Source organism: Berghia stephanieae, chromosome 3 (genome assembly GCF_034508935.2).
Source record: "Berghia stephanieae isolate SIO BIC M18660-M18661 chromosome 3, UCSD_Bste_1.3, whole genome shotgun sequence".
Taxonomy (NCBI): Eukaryota; Metazoa; Mollusca; class Gastropoda; order Nudibranchia; family Aeolidiidae; genus Berghia; species Berghia stephanieae.
In genome coordinates this window covers 75,018,702-75,038,701 of record NC_088362.1, presented here as the reverse complement: position 1 = coordinate 75,038,701, position 20,000 = coordinate 75,018,702, and the positions used below count along the sequence as shown (strand labels likewise).

The 20,000-nt window shown below is 31.8% G+C and overlaps 2 protein-coding genes across 3 annotated transcripts in view; one reads left to right on the top strand and one right to left on the bottom strand.

Annotated features, from left to right (window-relative positions):
• Positions 1-2,168, top strand: part of LOC144968441 (protein kinase C-binding protein NELL1-like) — a 234,137-nt gene extending 231,969 nt beyond the window's left edge. Inside the window, exons 20-21 of the mRNA XM_078906816.1 lie at positions 1-192; positions 1,000-2,168. The exon at positions 1-192 is cut by the window's left edge and continues 45 nt beyond it. Of these exons, the coding sequence (XP_078762942.1) occupies positions 1-192; positions 1,000-1,062 (255 nt within the window). The 3' untranslated portion in view covers positions 1,063-2,168. The remainder of the gene's footprint in view (positions 193-999) is intronic.
• Positions 2,169-9,045: 6,877 nt separating this feature from the next.
• Positions 9,046-20,000, bottom strand: part of LOC144968440 (dynein axonemal heavy chain 1-like) — a 71,480-nt gene continuing 60,525 nt past the window's right edge. For both annotated transcript variants that reach the window (XM_078906814.1, XM_078906815.1), the window contains 12 exons: positions 18,880-19,079; positions 18,152-18,455; positions 17,292-17,423; positions 16,617-16,790; positions 15,829-16,008; positions 14,909-15,085; positions 13,819-13,989; positions 13,042-13,317; positions 12,106-12,201; positions 11,157-11,267; positions 10,447-10,681; positions 9,046-9,912 (listed from right to left, as the gene is read on the bottom strand). In XM_078906814.1, the coding sequence (XP_078762940.1) occupies positions 9,791-9,912; positions 10,447-10,681; positions 11,157-11,267; positions 12,106-12,201; positions 13,042-13,317; positions 13,819-13,989; positions 14,909-15,085; positions 15,829-16,008; positions 16,617-16,790; positions 17,292-17,423; positions 18,152-18,455; positions 18,880-19,079 (2,178 nt within the window). In that variant the 3' untranslated portion in view covers positions 9,046-9,790. The remainder of the gene's footprint in view (positions 9,913-10,446; positions 10,682-11,156; positions 11,268-12,105; positions 12,202-13,041; positions 13,318-13,818; positions 13,990-14,908; positions 15,086-15,828; positions 16,009-16,616; positions 16,791-17,291; positions 17,424-18,151; positions 18,456-18,879; positions 19,080-20,000) is intronic.

Sequence of the window (20,000 nt, the reverse complement as noted above, 5' to 3'; positions counted from 1 at the left end):
TGTCAAAACGTGATCCAGAGACCAGGTGAATGCTGCCCGCAGTGTGAGGACTCGAACCTGTGTTCATCGGATACGTTGGAGATTGGCGGTGTGGACCTGTCTCAGATTACTTGTACTTATCAAGGGGAGGACTACATACATGGAGATGGCTGGCACCTGGAGTCCGATCCGTGCACGTTTTGTGCCTGCAAGGTAGAGTCCATTGTGAAGCTTCTACAAGTTCCCCGTTTTTATCTTTTAAAAAAAAGTATTATATAATGATAATATTTATGATAATTATAAAAAGCAATATCATCATCACCATCATCATCATCATCATCATCATCATCATCATCATCATCATCATCATCTCTCATCATCATCATCATCATCAACATCATCATCGTCATCATCATCGTCATTATTATCAACCCCGAGGATGAAGGGTAGGTAGCTCAATAGGGGAAATACTCGATTTTAATGGAATGATTCTAATACGTTTTTTTTGTTTTTTTTTTTGTTTTTTTTTCGGGGGGGGGGGGTTGTTTTTTTTTCTTGTCCCTCTTATCTACGATCGGAAATCTCTAGCTATTTAGACCTGGAAATATTTTATGATAGACCAGCGTCCTGTCCAACAGGTTGCAGGCAATCATCCTGGTTTGGTTAACAATACATATATAAAAACTGCCTACATACTCTTTGCGACTTTATCTTTTTTTAAAAAACCACCTCCACAAAATAATTTTTGACTGTGTTTATCTTGATATCTCTACTATTATTGTCCAGAAAATGTGTATTAATTTTCCAAAGTAGAATTTAACGATGTTATTATCGATATTATCTCACTCTCGGGTTCGAAAATTTCATCGATCATCTCTCATTAGAGTTTATTTTCATGTAGATATCTTAAAATTGAGCCCTTTTTTTGTCTTGTCGTGTAAAATATTAATTTTTAAGAGAATTATATTAAAAATTATTTTTGTTGTCATTTGCCCCAAATCTCACCCTTCTCGTCCACAGGCCGGTCATATCTGTTGTACATTTGACCAGACGTGCTCAAAACCAAGCTACACACGTTCGTGATTGACAACTCACCAAATCAAGATGGAAGAATGAATCTCCACATTAACTATGTTAACTGATTTATTGAATTATTATTTTGTTTCAATTTCGATCTTGGAAGATATTTTCTGGTTTTCGAAAACAGGAAGTACCTACGTGGTGCGATTTATTTATTAACTGCCGTGTCAATCCGGGGTTGGAATCGGGTTTGTTAAGCATTTATTTTAACTCAAATCTTGTGACTGAAGCTTTCCATTCAATTTCAGGTATCGGGTTCACTCAATACAGTTTTGAGACTATTTATTTGCTACATTATTAACGTTTTCTTTGTGAACTCGTTTATTCCATGATGATTTGTCATCCAAACCATGATATCAGTAAATGTATCCATGACAACATTGCCAAAATAAATAAACAAAAATGTGTCTGAACATTGTAGCATGCCATTCATGATTCGAGATGTCTTTTAACAAATGTCAAAGAGTTCTTCTACCTAGCCGCCATTGTTCTTTTTTTTTAGTTACTCTACTTCTGCCCTTTGACAGAATATTTTGGTTTAACTGAAACGTAATATTTGAAAGCGAAGAGATTAATTAATTATAGTTTACTGTATTTAAAAACCCATTGGGTTTCAAATAATGCGGTAGCCATACCCAGAGTTAGGCACCTTTTTATAAGTGCAGTCTGTCAGCATCACATTTGTTCTGTCCATTGCATACTTCTACTTCTATTATACTGGAGTAGCCAACATGTTGAACGAAGATGAATACATTTATAAAACAATGGAAGACCTAGTCTTTCATTGACATAGAAAATTCAATGCAATTGATTGTTTCAATGTCTCTATCATATCTCTGCTGTTCACTTGGAACTCTAATTTCGCTTTACAATTATTAATTGTGCGTACAAAAAGCTGTTCCTTCACCATCCAAATAATTTGACACAATAAAATCGACGTGAAATGGCGCTTTGTTCTTTGTAAAAGTACTGCGTTTGTAGTATTTTATTTCTTGTGGTAAAAATATATCTGCGGGCACGCACTATCTAATTTCTTTAGAGAGATGATCAATATTTCAATTTTGAAATAAGAATACATCCCTTATATTTACTACCAAACTTTCACAAAATTGGCCTATCTTGCATATTGTTATATCTTTGGTGCCACACACTGCGTCTATTATTGATTTTTCCTTAATGTTTAGCAGGTCTACAAAAGATAGCAACTTTTTCAAACTTTCTTCATATATTAATGCCACTGCTTATACAAGCAGATCAAGCTCATTTCTTTCCGGCGCCACACACCGAGTCTATCATTGATCCAGGAATACTTTTAAGCAGGAGCCTTGTTCATATATAAATGTCACTGCTGTTACGAACATATTATGCTCATGACTTACATTTTCTCCATTCTTATTTTCATAGTCTTATAAACACTTTCAGAAAGTGTTAATGATTACAATAGATAAAGGTGTTTTGAAATAAAAATTGCTAACTTTTGAAACTAGATATTTAATTTGGAACTCTAAAGCTGCTGAGGAGTAAAAATGTCTTTAACTTGATAAGTACATTAGATAAATTATTACAATTGTACTTGTGTATTGAAGAGTTTGCATCCGAGAACTAAATCGCCTTTTGGGTAATTAAGATCTGGCGAACTGTTCTAATTTTTAAGTGTTCTTTACATCTTCTCCGTGCAACATTTGAATACCATAGCCACGTGCTTGTGCATTTTCAACTTTCAGTTTGATGCCTACAAAAAGTCAGTCTTTTCAAAGAAATGGCTATTGAATCAGTATTTAACAAAGTAAAATATTTTTAACACTCAAGTGAAACAAGTTCCTCTGAGCTGTTAGTAGAAGTCCATATTGTCAGTAACATCGATGACACAAGCTGAATTCTCGTTAATTTTAAGATACTATGGCCCTCAAAAAAAATATTCTATTTGATGTCTGAATTTATATATTGGTGATAAGTGTCTCTGGCGCCGTCAAATTCCTATTTTTAAAAAATTGATAAATAAATAATGGTTTGTTGAGAACATCAGAATGATGGAAAAGTATATTATGAGTATATTAAGAGGGCTGTAGTAGATAAAAATACAAATATAAAGTGAAATTTTAAGAATTTGAAGTGCTTTTCAATGTCTTTTACAGTGCAAACAACTAACAATTTATATATTTATTATTCATTTTTAATCCTATCCAAAAGTTATATAATACTTTTGTTATTTGATATATTCTATTCGTTGTGTTGTTTGCTGAAAGATTTGTAACCGAAACGTTCATAGTGTCAACTTCGTGTTAATTTGAGGCCTTATTATTTTCACAAAATAACAACTTTTTATTATCATTGCTCTCCTATACATTTTTTTGTTTTGATACTCAAAACTGTGGTCATTTTAATGCCTTTAATATTATAACTGTTGAGTTCTATTATTGTCATTATTATTCTTTCATTATTAGTCCTGGTATTATAGTTGTTATTATTGCCATTGTTCCATAATTTTAAGTTAACTTGTTATTACCATTATGAAAACATCATAGTCCTCATCGTCGTCATTGTTCGTATTTTATCATTTTCATTGTTATCATTATGATGATAATAATTCTGGGTTATTATGTATTATTATCTTCATTATATCTGTATTATATTTTATTATTCATTGTTATTATTATTAATTATTGTTATTATTATAAATCATATTATCGTGTCATTGATCTATTATTATTATTATTATTATTATTATTTTTATTATTATTTTTTCATTGATTATTATATTATTATTATTATTATTATTATTATTATTATTATATTATTATTATTATTATTATTATTATTATTAGTAGTAGTAGTAGTAGTAGTAGTAGTAGTAGTAGTAGTAGTAGTAGTAGTAGTAGTAGTAGTAGTAGTAGTAGTAGTATAGTAGTAGTAGTAGTATTATTATTATTATTATTATTATTATTATTATTATTATTATTATTATTATTATTATTATTATTATTATTATTATTATTATTATTATTATTATTATTATTATTATTATTATTATTATTATTATTGCCAATTGTAATACTCTTTTTAATCTGAAAATATTTTCACTCATGATCTCTCGCTAAAAAGGAACTCATGGATACTCTTTTAACATTCTTGGCAATATGTATCATCGTTCACTCATTTTATTATACTTAAAAGCATCTGTTGAAATCGGTGCCATAAGTTGATTCGTGATCATGGTTATGCCGATTCTATTTTAAATATCGTTTCGAAACTTGGTCTTCATGTTGTTTTTTTTCCTCGTGGATACCCATGTCATTTAAAGAAAATAAAATTAATTACCTAAGAATGGATCAGCCCAAAAATAACTAGAAATATAAGTCTTTTGTCATTATACTTGTTCTTGTTTGCTATAAGATCCGTAATACACCAAATAGATCTATAATTGCTGTAACAATGAAATCACGGTGTTATAAATCATAGGTGAAATAGACTATGTGAATATAATGTTTTGTTCAAAAATCTTATTTGAGATATTTGAACACTTCACACAATATCAATCCAAAATGTTCTGTACTTGAAAAGTTATTCTTAATTACTCAAATATCGTATTCAATTGTAACAACAACAAAAAGATGTGTCGCCCGTCTGAACAAACAATCTACGTTTTAACTTTGACAATATTAATGAGACCTAACACCATTGCAAAATGGGCATAATTAATCATCTTTAGTTACTTCATTACTTTCTCACTTAAAAACAGTTTTAAAATCTAATTGAATATTTTTCAGTTAGAAAAGCGAAGTAATCGAAAGGTTGAAAAAAAATTACCATTTAATTACATAGCATCTTAGTCTACGTTATAAGGTTAGAGTATGCTAAAACAATCAAACAAAATCAGAAAAGTTCATGTAGTTAAATATCTGCAGAAGAATCTTTCAAACATTTAAGAGCTTATGTTATCTTTCCTCTCAGCAATATTTTGTTGTTTCCTCAATCTAATGCCTTATTATATCTCCCCTGGTTTATTTATTTTTCAACTTGACACTTTATAAAACGTTGTGTATTGATTTATCAATAAATCCATCATTTTATATTTGTGACCCGTCGCCTCAAAGAGGTATTATGTCGGAAGTTGTCTATATGTTAACAGTTGAATTGTGTGTCCAAAAAAAATTAAAATATGAGATTTGGGTTCGGTTTTGTTTTGTTCTGTAAAGGAAAATGAAATAATTAAAATGAAAAAACCCCACAAAAATTTCACATTTTTTTGTCATTTTAACTTTAAAATACCTCTTAGGCATCTGGTTTACTCCGGCATTATACAGTTTTTATGCGATGGATCACATTTGATTTTTTAAATATTTAAGATACTTATATTTAATGTGTGTGTTATATATCATGGAATTGTTTTGTGCTTATAACCATCGATGTTAAGTATTGTTTATATGGCTGTTGTCAAATATATTTTACTTTAGAGCCTATTATGACATTCATAATATTGTATCCTGTATCTCATTTTACAGTAGTTTCCCCTTGAAAACAACACTCCCATTATGTTTGCAATACTCATGAAAGCCATCTTGAAAAGGGTAAAATTAACTCATACACAGATGAGATCCACAAATAAAGGTATATTTACATTTAAATATCGATTTTTTCAATATTTGTGATCATTCATTTTTCAACATTTTAAAGGCTCGTTTCCATTTCACTCTTATCCGAGATCCAATCTTACAGTTTCTGCCAAGAGACCAGTAATAGCATGAGAACGATGCATCATTGTTATTGCTCTCTCGGTTAAAACGATTGGATTTGCAAAACATAGAAATTTTGGATAGAGTATTGGATAAAAATGTATATATAACAGTATAACAGCTGAAAAAATGATAATATAAAATTAAAAATAACTACAAGCTCATCATAGAGCGTTTCGGGGCCAAACCCCTTCTTCAGCCAACAAAAAAGTACCAACATTTTTAAAAGAATATTTTCTCTTTATAACATCTAATTTTTGTGCATTTATATACATATAAAGTCTTGCAAAATAAACCTTCATTTTTTTTCTTCCGAAAATGAGTATAAAGCATGTATATGATATTTTATAGATATATCAAAATGTTATATATTAGTTGAGATTTCATTATTTAAGTTAAAAATAATATTTTAAATTCTTTATTTATGTTCAAAGTGTTCTTTATGTGATACTTTAGAGCATATACATAACATATCTTCAAATGGTTGTGCTAAAGATTTTGTTTATTTTTATTTTTGTGATATGTATGTCCATTTTCATAACAGAGACTATTATAAAAACTTCTTTACATTACTTTTTGTCTATGGAAAATTGCTCTATCAATTGAATGGCTATATAAATGATATATAATACTCAAATTAAATTGATTTTTCTAAAAAAAAATAAGAAAATTATTTAAAAGAATTATAATTTCTAAAGTTTAACAATTAATGTGTGTTTCAAAAATGTCTCCAAAACTCAAGTTTCAAAACACCCTTTTTCAAAAATTGCTTGTCAAAATGGTCCCTCAAATTACCGTTATCATGCCCTAAATAACTAAATTATGGCAAACACTTTTGAACGCCCTTTAAAAAAAAGGAGTTGCATATTGAAGTTGCAAATAAATAATGATCGTGATACTTATATACTACTCGGTTCACGCTTGGATGGCCTAAATGTTATTATCTAATAGGCTATCGCATCATTGTGATCTGGTTAATAACATCGGGAAAAAACGTATGTATAATATAGGCATCCTTATTTTCCAGATGGGAAAGACTGAATACAAAAACACGAATTAATACAAAGACATGGAAGTCCATTTCTTTTTCTTTTCTTTTTTATTTTTTTTTAGATACATTGCAACTTATGGGAAACGGATACGTATACCATTTGTGATCATTGAGTCTTGGCACTAATCAGAAACAAATGTCATGAAAGTATCACAGGCTGTGTCTCAATACGTGATATTTAGGGCGATTTCTGCAAATTAAATATGTTTATTTTTTTCAATAAAATCGCTGCTAAATATGATGTGTATTAAGATATGAGTATACAATTCTTCAAAAAAAAACTAGATCTATGTTTTGTAGCTTTTATTTATTTATTTCGTTTAAAGTTTTGTTTAATTAAATTTTGAGATTGTTTGACATTTCTGAAAATATTACATGCATTTTTATTCTTGCCATCAGCAGTATGTGAAAATTTGTTATAGACGTCTGTAGTATTAGATGTTTACATATTATATTATTGGTGTTTCTATTCATACAAATCATTAAATATTTCTATTATCTTCTCAAATCATTAGCTAATTGTGAACATTATTATTTTTAGCAATTAATGATTATAAGTTTTGTATGTTATCAATTTCATTTATTTACATCTGAATGTTGTCATATCGTACCATAGAATCTGATTATTTTCGTTCCGCATGCTTTTCATAATCAAGATTTTACTGTTTTCAATAAACGTTCTTTTTCAGCATTTTTTGTTTTGTTTTGGTCAATTATTTTTGGTTTTTGACGTCAAAATCATTAGCCAATTCAGAATTTAAAAGTTAATCTGAACAAAATATACACCACTGTTGTCTTTACCGTATGCAAAATTTTACAGTTTTGTGAAGATAAAATATTTTCGTTCCTAGACAAATCCTCCCATGATGAGCAGGAGGCCACTTGATGTGTCTTCTATCCCTCTTTTTCTGTTTTCCAAGTTGCTTTATGGTTTTGTCAATGAATGGGATTACTTGGTTTGTCCTGCCCCTGGTGGAGTTCTTGGCTGGGAGAGAGACAGTCAAATATTATAGTTTTAGAGAGATGGTCTTTTTTCATGGTTAATCATCTCTCTCCTATGTACTGATATATATTTTTTAAAGTATATAATGGTTTGTAAATATTTAATTTTCGTGGGATCCTGTACTTGTGCCTGGATGAGACTATTAGGTGATCTCAAACTAAGAATACTGATTGTGTGCTCTTGGAATTGACATCAGTTCCCTATTTGATATGTCTTACTTTTTATATTGTGCTTTCATTTGTAAATAGAATATTTGACTATCCCATTTTCTTCCTTTTTAATGGTGTTGATATGACCTAAATGTGTCGCAAGCGTTGTAAACACCTTAAAAACAAAACAAACAAACAAGACAAATCATTCAAGTAAAACAGCATCAAGTAAGTCTTATTTCGGTCTTTTCTTTTGGGCCCAGAAATGTCTATTAAATTAGTCCACCTCATGATATTTATTCCATGTAAATCATCTCTCTATTTAGTTCTATTATGTTCTTGAGTAGAATTTATTGCACTTTGCAAATATGTTAGTGCGCCCTTCATAGCGGGATCCTTTGCTTGTGCCTGGATGTGACATTTAGGTGATGTCTAAATAGGCACATTGGTGGATTGGTCATTGAATCTTCTGTTACCTTTTTGATAAAGTCCCCTTTGCCTTACTTTTTCGTTTGGGCTTTAAATTTCAGATCGACAACATTTCCCTGTCATTTCCCTTTTCGCTGGCGCTGAAAAAAACTATGAGTTCTTCAAGAGCCTTAAAACCCATGAAAACACAAACACACCCACCCACACACACACACACACACACACACACACACACACATATATATATATATATATATATATATATATATATATATATATATATATATATATATATATATATATATATATATATAACAAAATAAATAAATAAGAACACTCACATTATTTTCGCCAAGTTACATGTCCTAATTAATATTATTGACCACTCTCGTATCTACAAGTACCCACCAACACGCATATATATATATATAATATATATATATATATAGTGTGTGTGTGTGTGTGTGTGTGTGGGTGTGTGTGAGTGTTCTTTATTTATTTATTTTATATATATATATATATATATATTATTATTATATATATATATTATTATATTATATATATATATATATATAGTTTTGCAAGCGCTGTAAAACAAATGAAGACAAAAAATCAACAAAGTACTTTGCATAATACTTTATTCAGTATAAAGTTGTTCACAAAAACATGTTGTTTATCACAGCAATCAAAATGGATTGAAATCACGTAGTAATTATTATAAATGTTTTCAAATTTCTTAATACCAACAATACGTGGCTTCATAACTATTTCCTATTTATTTCATTAGATAAATAAAATTCTATTTGTAAAGAAAGGAATGAAACGTAAAAATAAGATACATTTAGATTTTTTTTCATCCATAATTGATACATGAAAATAAATTACAATCAAAATAATTATTTATGCTGAAGGAATGTAATGAATACATATAAATATATAAATTCATGATCACAGATATAATTGCATATTAAATTTTTAATATTTTATTTACACGATAATATAAAGGACGGAATGTGTTTCAAATATAATATAAAAATATACGACATTTTTATATTAAACTCACCATTTCAATATTTTTCATTTTGACATAAACAAACAATAATATGAGTACCGTGAAGGACGAAATGTGCCAAAAATAGATTATTCGAAAATTGTAAGAAATTTTCATTAAAAGTTTTACATTGTTTCGTTGAAAAAAAAACATTTGGAAAATAGTATTAAGAACGGAACAAAATATTATCACAATATTTTTGATCAACTGTAAAGCTAAACCTCTAACTCTGTATCATTTATTAATATAAAACACGGTGTAAAATTCCATTGGCTGGCTAGTACAATAAGAAGACCAACAGGCCAATGAAATTGTCTAGTAGTTGAGGGCACACAGCATGGCCACGCCCCTCTTGATCCAGTGTTCCTGTAGTTTGTCTGTTGGAATTTCCATGGAGAAGACAAAGTTGGTTGAGTGTCCAGTGGTAGACAGGGTACCTGGGATAGAAGATTTCAAAAGGTTGCAGTTAAATGCCTATCCTCTCAATGTATATTCCTTCACAACAGCATTTTCCACAAATTATCTAACATTTTCATTTAATTATATAGAAAAACAATTCAACCAAACTGTAATACGACATGTGAGCTATCCCTTCAATTTGGCAATATGTCGGGATGAACTAGACACTAAAAATTGAAACTAAGATTTAAAATGCCCAGCTTTTCATTGTAAAAACTACATTGATTTTCCCTCATAAAATATCTATTTTAAATCAAATTTCATTATTTAGACTTTTAACCCAATATTCTATTGTTTGGTTCACTCCAATATACCACAAGTTTTATAGGATAGGTCACATATCATATACAAAAGTCTGGTTAGATGAAATTTTACATTAGCCTACTTTTTCTATTTTTGTTCGGGTTGTTGCCCCTTAAGCCCGATCCTTGTATATGTCAATATCTGAAACTGCTCTGACGATGGAATTTTCTTGTTAAAGAATTAAACTCAATTTAGTAAAACATCCTCACCAGCTCTGGTCAGCGTCTTGTACACAGGACAGTCGTAGATGCCTGACTCTGCTGGTTTTCTGTCCGCCATGGGGATCAGCCACAGGATAGGCATATCAGTATACAGCTCCTTGGGTCGGGATTCCGCCAACAAGTGACGCATGTTGTCCCATCTGGCACCTTCCACAAACAGACCCCGGATGTAACATCCATCCTCTGGCGATTCTTTCAGTTCCACCAAACTTTCTCGCATTACCTGGTAAAACGAGGAAAATTGAATGAATGTCATCAGTATATTTGTTGTTGTTGGTTATGTTTCGTTTTGTTTGTTTTTTGTTTTATGTTTTTTATTTGATAATTGTATATTCAATTTTTTTTTAAATTTCTATTTTTTACCTCTCTCTCTCTTCATACCTGTTATAAAAGCAACTGACTCAGTCTTATATTTAGGTCAATTATAGTATGACTAAACTCTCTTTTATTTTTTCTTAGCATCGTTTATAGTAAATAGATACGGAGCTCTCAAAAGTTGAAACAGATGTTTCAGACTCTAACAAATATCAATTTCCAAGTTACATTTTTTTAAATACCAAAACTCTGGATTAACTGGGGATTGTTTGGTTTTTAGGGATATGATAAAAGTTTGTATGAAACAGTTCCAGTTTGATTTTTATGTTTAAAAGGAATATATTTTAAAATGCATATTGAAAGTAGAAGCATCTGTTGTTCACCTGGAAACCAAAGCTAATAGTGTCAATAGAGATGACACTCTTTCTGGCATAGTTCTGAAGAGTTCCAGTAAGGAAGGCTTGTGGGAAGAAGAATCCAGAGATCCAGAAAACCTAAGAAAAAAAGTATTTTTCATAATTTCTCTGAATTATCCCATAGTTAACAAACGGCTAATTAATGCATAGATCAGGAAAATAATGTAATGGATGATGAAATGAATTTTATTTTTTTTAATGATACAAATGCATTTGAAGCAGAGACTAACTGTGAGAGAGATGGGGGAGAGAAAATATTATGTTTATTTTCTATCATCATTTTCCATCATCAAAGCCGGCAGACAACTGACCTCATCCTACATTGCCACGTTACTAAACTTAATGTGTAATGACAAAACCCCACATAATGAAAAATCCCATTTTACAGGAGAACTACAAAAAGTGGCCATCATCATCATAAACAAATACGGTAAACAGATGCAGGGGATCATTCTAATGACAATGAAACACATTTCTCTGACTTTCGATTATTCTAGGCTTTGTCGTTGTATGAAAGAAAAATTGGTCTTCAACTTGCTTGAGTGTCACCCTCTTGAAGAACTCAGATGCACATTCCTCCCATTAAATCCAAAAATCAGTAACTAACTGTATAGTTACCTGGAATAAATACATATCACGTCTAACTTCTAATTCATGGCACAAGACCGAAGGGCTAGAGATCAGCTGGTCGGTGGCTCGGATAAGTAAGTGATTAAGTAAGTAAGTAAGACTTCAGCTGCTGCTTATAAATCTCCGCCTGGATTGACCAGTTTAAAGTGGATATGGTATCAAATGCTACCTCATTCATCCTGTAACTTGCCCTCCTAAATTGTCCTTAACTTTGTCGCAAGACAACAAATGATACAGATTTGGCCAATGACTGGAATAAGTTCATGTAGATATAACAGCTACTTACAGAGGGTATACCCTCATCAATCCAATTCTGTATGAAGCCCATCCTGGCCACCAAGTCAACCACCCATGATGCTAGAGGTTTTAGAGACGGGTAAGCCTGAAATAGAAAATGACTTGATTATAAGTAATGATGGTAATGTGAGCAGCATTTGGTATGCTACTACCACCAGCAGCACTACTACTACTACTACTACTACTACTACTACTACTACTACTACTACTACCACTACTACTACAACTACTACTACTACTACTACTACTACTACTACTACTACTACTACTACTACTACTACAACTACTATTACTACTACTACTACAACTACTATTACTACTACTATTACTACTACTACTACTACTACTACTACTACTACTACTACTACTACTACCACTGCTGCTGCTGCTGCTGTTGCTGCTGCAACTACTTCTACTACTACTTCTACTACTACTACTACTACTACTACTACTACTACTACTACTACTACTACTACTACTACTACTACTACTACTACTACTACCACCATGACCACCACGACTACTACTGCTATTACTACTACTACCACTACCAACACCACCACTACTCCTACTACTACTACTACTACTACTACTACTACTACTACTACTACTACTACTACTACTACTACTACTACTACTACTACAATTACAACTTTCACACCATTGATGAGAAAGACAATAAGTACAATTATATTCTTAATAATTAATAATAATAATAATAATAATAATAATAATAATAATAATAATAATAATAATAATAATAATAATAATAATAATAATAATACGAAGAAGAAGAAGAAGAAGAAGAATGGTTACTTGCATCTTCGTATCTGCATTTTTAATCTGACATTGCAGATATTTAATTTCTATTCATAATGCATTCACCTATCCAAATCCTGCTCCTCCACATATCATTGACGCTTACCTTAGCAGCCCACATCTGTGGGACAGCGTTGTTAAACAGACTGTTCGCCATGTCCTCAAGCTGTTGAGACATAACCACCAGACCCTTCAAGGCTTTCTGGAGGTCCTTCAATGACTGGTGGATGACGTTGAGCAGACGGTTGTACCTGATGACTTCTTGAATCAGGACGGTGTTCATTGACTGCTCGTACATAACTGGGTATTTCTCCATTGCAGCCTTCAGATTCACGGGCTTAGGAATTTGTTCGGAAATTTCTTGAGCTGTCTTTTCCATGACCTGTGATTAGTTTGTGAAACAAAAAGTGATTTAAATATTTATTTCAACAATATGATCTCCTCTCACATTATTTATTTATTTATTTATTTATTTATTTTCTTATTTATTTATTTATCTCTTTTATCTATTAATTGGTTTGCTATTGTTGTTTTTTTCTTTGTCTTTCTCCATGCTCCTATATAATTCAATTTGAGCCTGTGGCAATTACAAAATTGGATTGATCATATGAACTTAATTAATTAGATAGGTACTAATGTTAATCAGGCAAACAAAAATAAGGATCAAGACATTTAGGCTTGAATATATACTCTTTATACCGCAGTATAGCCATCGTTTAAAGTTTCAAATTTATGTCATCTAAACAAATTGACTTCTTTCAAATAAAGAGGGATTTTTTTTTAAATTGGAAAGATAAATTTTAATAGGATGTTACATTTTGTTAATTATTGGAGGAAAAACGGATAATTGTGTAATGAGGTGTTTGTGACAAAAATAGCATACCTCTTCTCTTGACAATCCGCCACCAGATGCCGTCTTGGGTTGTAGTTGTACAAGACCAGCCAACATGTTAAATGTTTCGTTCTGAGCGAAGGTGATATTGGCGTTGTCATGGAGACCAAAAATCTCTGGTGTATCATTAATGGGTAGACTCTTGATGTATCCCAAATAACCCTATGGACGAATATGGATAAATGTAAAACTGAGGTGGCAACAACATGTAAGGAATGAGAGGATTTTGGAATTGGCACAGGTAAAGAAAGTTAGCGTGGTAATGAGAAGGAAAAGGTGGAACTGGATTGGGCATGTTTTGAACAGACGGGAAAAAGAACAATTCTGCAGTGGCTTTGGGACGGAATCAATAGGAAAAGAGAGGGAAAGGAAAGCCCAAAACAACATGGCGCAGGATGGCAGAAAAGGAAAGGAACTTAAATGGCACTCCTGGCAGAGGGCCAGGACTGTAGCCAAGGACCGGATAAAATGGAAGGAAAATGTCCAGCCGTAAGCGCCTCTTGGGGCTGTCAGGATTTTAAGTTAAGGTAAGGTATAATTTGGTTCTTATCAGTTCATTGATTGTTGTATACATATAACATTTAATCAATTATAAAATGCAAGATTCAATGACGATATTTTTCTCCACATGAACATTTAATTTTGTCTCACACAATTACAAGGAAAAAGCACGTGTGTAAAGGATGACAACTGGGTATGGATTGACTGATCAGGCAGTGGAAAATAAGGAACAGTATTGCACAAAGCAGTAGGTATATTTACGCTATAAGGTGTTTTACACGGACTTAAGAAGAGATTGCAATGCTTTTTTGCTTTATATTCACTGCATTATAAAATGTCATAGGTATCGTTAAAATATATTAAGTTAAAGTAAACAACTGAAGGTTTGTTAGTAATGATGATTCTAATAATACTTGCAATATAAAACACAGTATATGAACCACCATTTTATAATACATATGTTTTCTCAAAACCATTAAATCTATAATTATCGAGTTTTCAAATACCATGCCCCTTGGGGATAAACATGATACAAAAAGGAAAATGTTTTTCATTAAACTTGTAATCAAGTAAAACTTACACTATGCTCGTTTTCAGGACTAATCTGTTTATAGATTCCAGACTCTGAGTAAATGAATTCTTCATCAATGACATCACGTTTGTAAAAGCCTCCTAGAATGTTCATCAAGCAGCGTCTGTCCCAGTCATCTGTGACTCTCCCACCATAGTTGATGTGACCAGCTGTATAGGTCAATACCTGCAACAAAAAGTTGTTAAGAGTTAATCATCGTTATTCAGCACAATACCAAATATTTCTTTTCTTTCTTTGACTCAGTAATTTTATTCACTTCCTTTTATCATAATATTTTATAAGATTTCATGCCTGGACTGAGAAGCAGTCGTTACCATTACACCAGAAACCACAACCTGTGTTTTCAATACAGACTGACATTGAGATTTAATGCCGTGTTAATGATCTGGCTAGGAAGAACTAAAATCTGTATATATTTTTTAAAGTTTAGAAATGACTGTTTATGTACATTAGTGGAGAACAAACTATGGATGACATATTTTAATACAGAAGTTACAAATTGCGTAATTTTGCCAAGTTTAGAGTGGTCAGGTTGTTTCATTACTGTTTTGTTGTTTTTCTTTTTTTTTTATTTTATTTCATTTTGTATTTTGTATTCTAAGTTATAAAAACCCTAGCAGTGTTGTTGGTGTGTTCCATGTCGGAATGGAAGCATGGTGATACGTTCATATTTTTCTACATTCGGCCTTTTACATTGACTTCATAATAGTGACAACAGAAAATATATTGTTGGCTATATTTTAAATGGCTAAAGCAACCATTGATTTGCAGTTTAATTCGTAAGTCCATAAAAGAAATGTTGGAACAATCACTTCTAATTGGAATCTTCAATACTGATCATAGATGACTCCTACAAATGTCACGTCGTAATTATAAAAACAAAACAAGACAAAAACAAAAATAATTACTGGCAGTGGAATCTCAGCATACTCCATAAGGAACATCTTGAGCTGGCTGACACAGATACGCAAGTCGCCATCAGTGAACTCATATGGAATATTGAACCCAAGAGCTCCAAACTTCCTCCTTTCAATGATGACACCATGGAAAAGGCAAAGTGACAGCAAAAGATGTTTGAACTCGACAACCTGGAATATTGTAATAATAAATTATAATCATTAGTGTAAAAAAAAAGGGAAGAGAGGATTATTTAATGGTTTTTTAAAACATTGAAATATGAATGCTACAGGAAATCATAAATGGCAAAATTGAAGTAAAAATGCTTTTATATTATTTGTGATATCATCATTTTTATGTTTCATATATATTTTTTTCCGAAGAGAAATTGAAGAAAACTGTCGTTGATATTTCGTATATGAAAGAAAATAATAGCGTATAATGCAAGCCTTATAAGGACATCTTATGATATCGTGGCGCAAAAGGCATAATTTTTTTTTTGGTTATAAGGAAATATAAAGCATTTATAATATATATATATAATATATATATTATATATATATATATATATATATATATATATATATATATATATATATATATATATATATATATATATATATATATATTGAGAGAGGAGAGAGAGAGAGAGGAGAGAGAGAGAGAGAGAGAGAGAGAGAGAGAGAGAGAGAGGGGGGGGGGGCGAAAGTGAAAACATGAGAATACAAATAAGTTCCATGTCTTAAGATTGGCCTGGTTGATATTCTATTTAAATAAACAGTGGGGGGAAAAATCGTACCCGGTTTCCACACTGGTTGAGGAAGTCATCTGTGAAACCCATGTACGATCTGAGGAGATTGGCCTTGATGCCCTTTGGCGGCTCCACTGTCATCTTAGAGCTGTTCTGGAGGATGAAGACTGGGAACTTCTCGCTTGGCATGGATGTCAGCCACAGACGGAAATCTCTATGTACCTGGAAAAGGGTGGTCATTAAAAAATGAATACCTTACTGTAAAATATGATAAAAATAATACCTGACCAATTTTACAAACTATGGCTCAATAAATAAAAAATATTACAAAAATCCCAAGAAGCCGATGACGACTTAGGGGCATTTATCTTGTATAAAAGCAATATATTCTAATGAATCAAACCATGACAAAAAATGTTGAATTAATAACAATAAGAGCATGATACTCAAGAAGAATCTTTGAAGATCTTGAATATAAGAGTATTATCCATCCTCACACCAAAACGCTTCAAACCCATTATAAAAGACGGTCACTAAAGACCAAACGCATTAAAAAGGCAAAGTGGGTAGCCAAAGTCCCCCTCGGCTTTAAACATTGCTTTTGGTGTACTCTCTAAAAGATTTTGAGTGTAAGGAATGTGATGCTATTTATGCACAAATTCTGCTATATTCCTATATGTTCAATTCTTTTAATTATCAATCGCATTATTATTTTATATTTACCTTATCTGGATCAATCTGTTCCACAAGCCTCTCCAACATGGGCATGAAGCTGGGGGCAAGATGACAGTTTTGGAAGAAGACCCATTTGCCTCTCTCCATAGCAGACTTCATCATGGCTTCGGCACGTGGTCCCTGAAAATTGAAACACAAAATTATTTACAAATATAAAGACGAATATTTAAGGACAATAATCTTCTGAGTTTGTGAATAAACATTGCATAACTATTTCTGTTTTGTAGCGTTTTTGTTTTTTTTGGGGTTTTTCTCTTGTGGTCTCAAATCTGTTTTGAAAGCTCAAGTTTCATATGACCGATGCATGAGACATTATTGGGTCAAATAAACGCCATATTGATTTTAATAAATGCATTCAAACTGCCTTGAGGTTTTGGGAACTTAATCAGAATCATATATATAGTATCAGCTTTATTTTTACTCCAAAACAGACGATGCTAACACCAAAAGGTCATAGGCATTCTTATCAATAGCGCAGTAATAAATCCATCCTTGTAGTTATCACACTCACATAAAGCAGCATGTAACCTTAAACCGATGAAAGAATGACAATACAGTAATTTTCACTTTCACATTATTTTTCGTGGATGAGGGCAAGGGGCAGGCGATCTGAGGTGATTCAATCGTGTCAAAGACTGAAAGTGTTTAAAAGTAACAATGCTAAACTACATGGCATTTTAATTCTGTTAAGTCTTAATCATCCTGTTTAGTTTATCATATATTTAGTAGTTCGAAATGTTGAGTGGTGTTATTACTTCAGACAAATTTGAAACAATAGAACTACAAATGTTCAACGTCAATGATATTTTTTTTCTGGTATTGTTTAGTTCTTGGATTTTCCGACTTACCTGACCCTGACCAAGAGAAATGGCTGTGAGTTTCTTAGCAAATCTCATGACTTCAGCAAACTTGTACAGATCGTTGGCTGGATCTGTTCCTTGTGACAGGACAAAGACCAATGGGATGGTTGGAGAAGAGTCCTTGAACACAAGACCAAGGTCAGAGGTCTGAGGCTCGATGAAACGTTGGCCTATGTTATTAGCGACGTAGTCCTGCATAGCGTTTGTCACTTTGTCAGGTCTGAGTGCCTTCAGGACAATGATCGCCTGGAATTTGTCCAGATCTGTCCCCCATTGGCCTGGAAGATCTTCCCTGAAATTGAGAAGGAAATATTATGAAAATGAATACATGGTGAAAACAAGGTAAAGTAGTGATAAAATCAACAATCTTAATAAAGCACTAAACGTGCATATTTGACATCAAGACATTAGAATAAATGGCATGTACTTTTTACATTAAACTTTTTTAACAGCAATTGCTTCTAAAGCATTTCATAATTGTGACCCATTGTAAATAAAAGAACTATCTATGTTCTGGCGAGGAAAATATTTTATCTTAACCTACGATAAACAGAAAGTTTGAAGTTCCACAAAAATATATAATTGATAATGTAATCAATAGTAAGCTGTAAGGATGCCGACCCAATTTTTTTCTCACAATTTTATACTCTTGATTGTCTTCAAGAGCCAATATGTGTACCCACCCTTGCTATATGTTGTATAAGTTAATTAACTACCTGTGAGGGTCTGCACTGTCAAAAATACGTTTGAAACCATCCAAATGATTCTTGAAATCTTCAGCAAATGCTTCAAACTTGGGAAGAGAAGGAAGAGTCAAAATCTCGTTCCAAGATCTTTCAGAGATCCATTCAGGTGCCGGGTTTGGGATTTCTTTGGGCTTGTGTGTACCTCCAGCAATCAACAGACGCCATTCATTCTAGGATATCAACAATAGATAAATTAGGTTGTCTGGAGGTAAATTTAATTATGTCTATTGTATGGATGGAAAGCGTTTGACATTGGATTTTTTCCCTGATTTATAAATAAATCTTGATCATAGAGAACACTAATATAAAGCCACGAGGGATTTTGCACCTAAGTCAATACTAGATTCTCTTCAAGCAGAGACAGATAAACCTATTTAATACAAATCATTTTTTTTTCATTTCCAATCGCATTTTTATTTTTGGATTAAAAATAAGTCCTCTTTCGATATATCACAGAGGAAGAAAGCAAATAATTTGGTTACTTCGATCTGATGAGATTCTGGAATTGTACAGAGGTGGAGAATATCTCAAGTTACAAACAATAATGATGATCATTATAGGGCTCATTTTATAGGTGTAAAAAAAAACAACAAAAGAAAAACAAAAAAACTCGCATAACAAGCTCTTTATCTCAATAAGTATAGATGTGGATTTGAAGTCCGTTAAGCTGAAACACATAAATTATAAACGTGTATGGTATAAATCAAATAATATAACATACATAGAACAAGCAATCAACATATTCTGCCTTAAATATGCAAAAAGGACGACAAAAAACGTATGTTCCTCCAAAATTAAGGGTTAATCCTCTTTGATTTTGTCTTAACTAAATTGTATGGTGCCTCTGTGCGTGTCTGTGTGTGTACGTGTTTGTGTGGGTGGGTATGTGTGCGCGTGTGTGTTCTGAGGGGTTTTTTTTGGGATTGTTTTTTTCTTTTACTATCACTCTTGTATTTGAGTGTGTTTTTTTTTCATTTGGTAATTTATTTTAATTTTTCAAATTCTGTTTTGTTGTGTTGTGAATTTTTTAAACAATTTTTGTTTTGAGTTTTTTCTTGTTGTTTTTTGGTTTCTCCTTTTTTTTTTTTGGG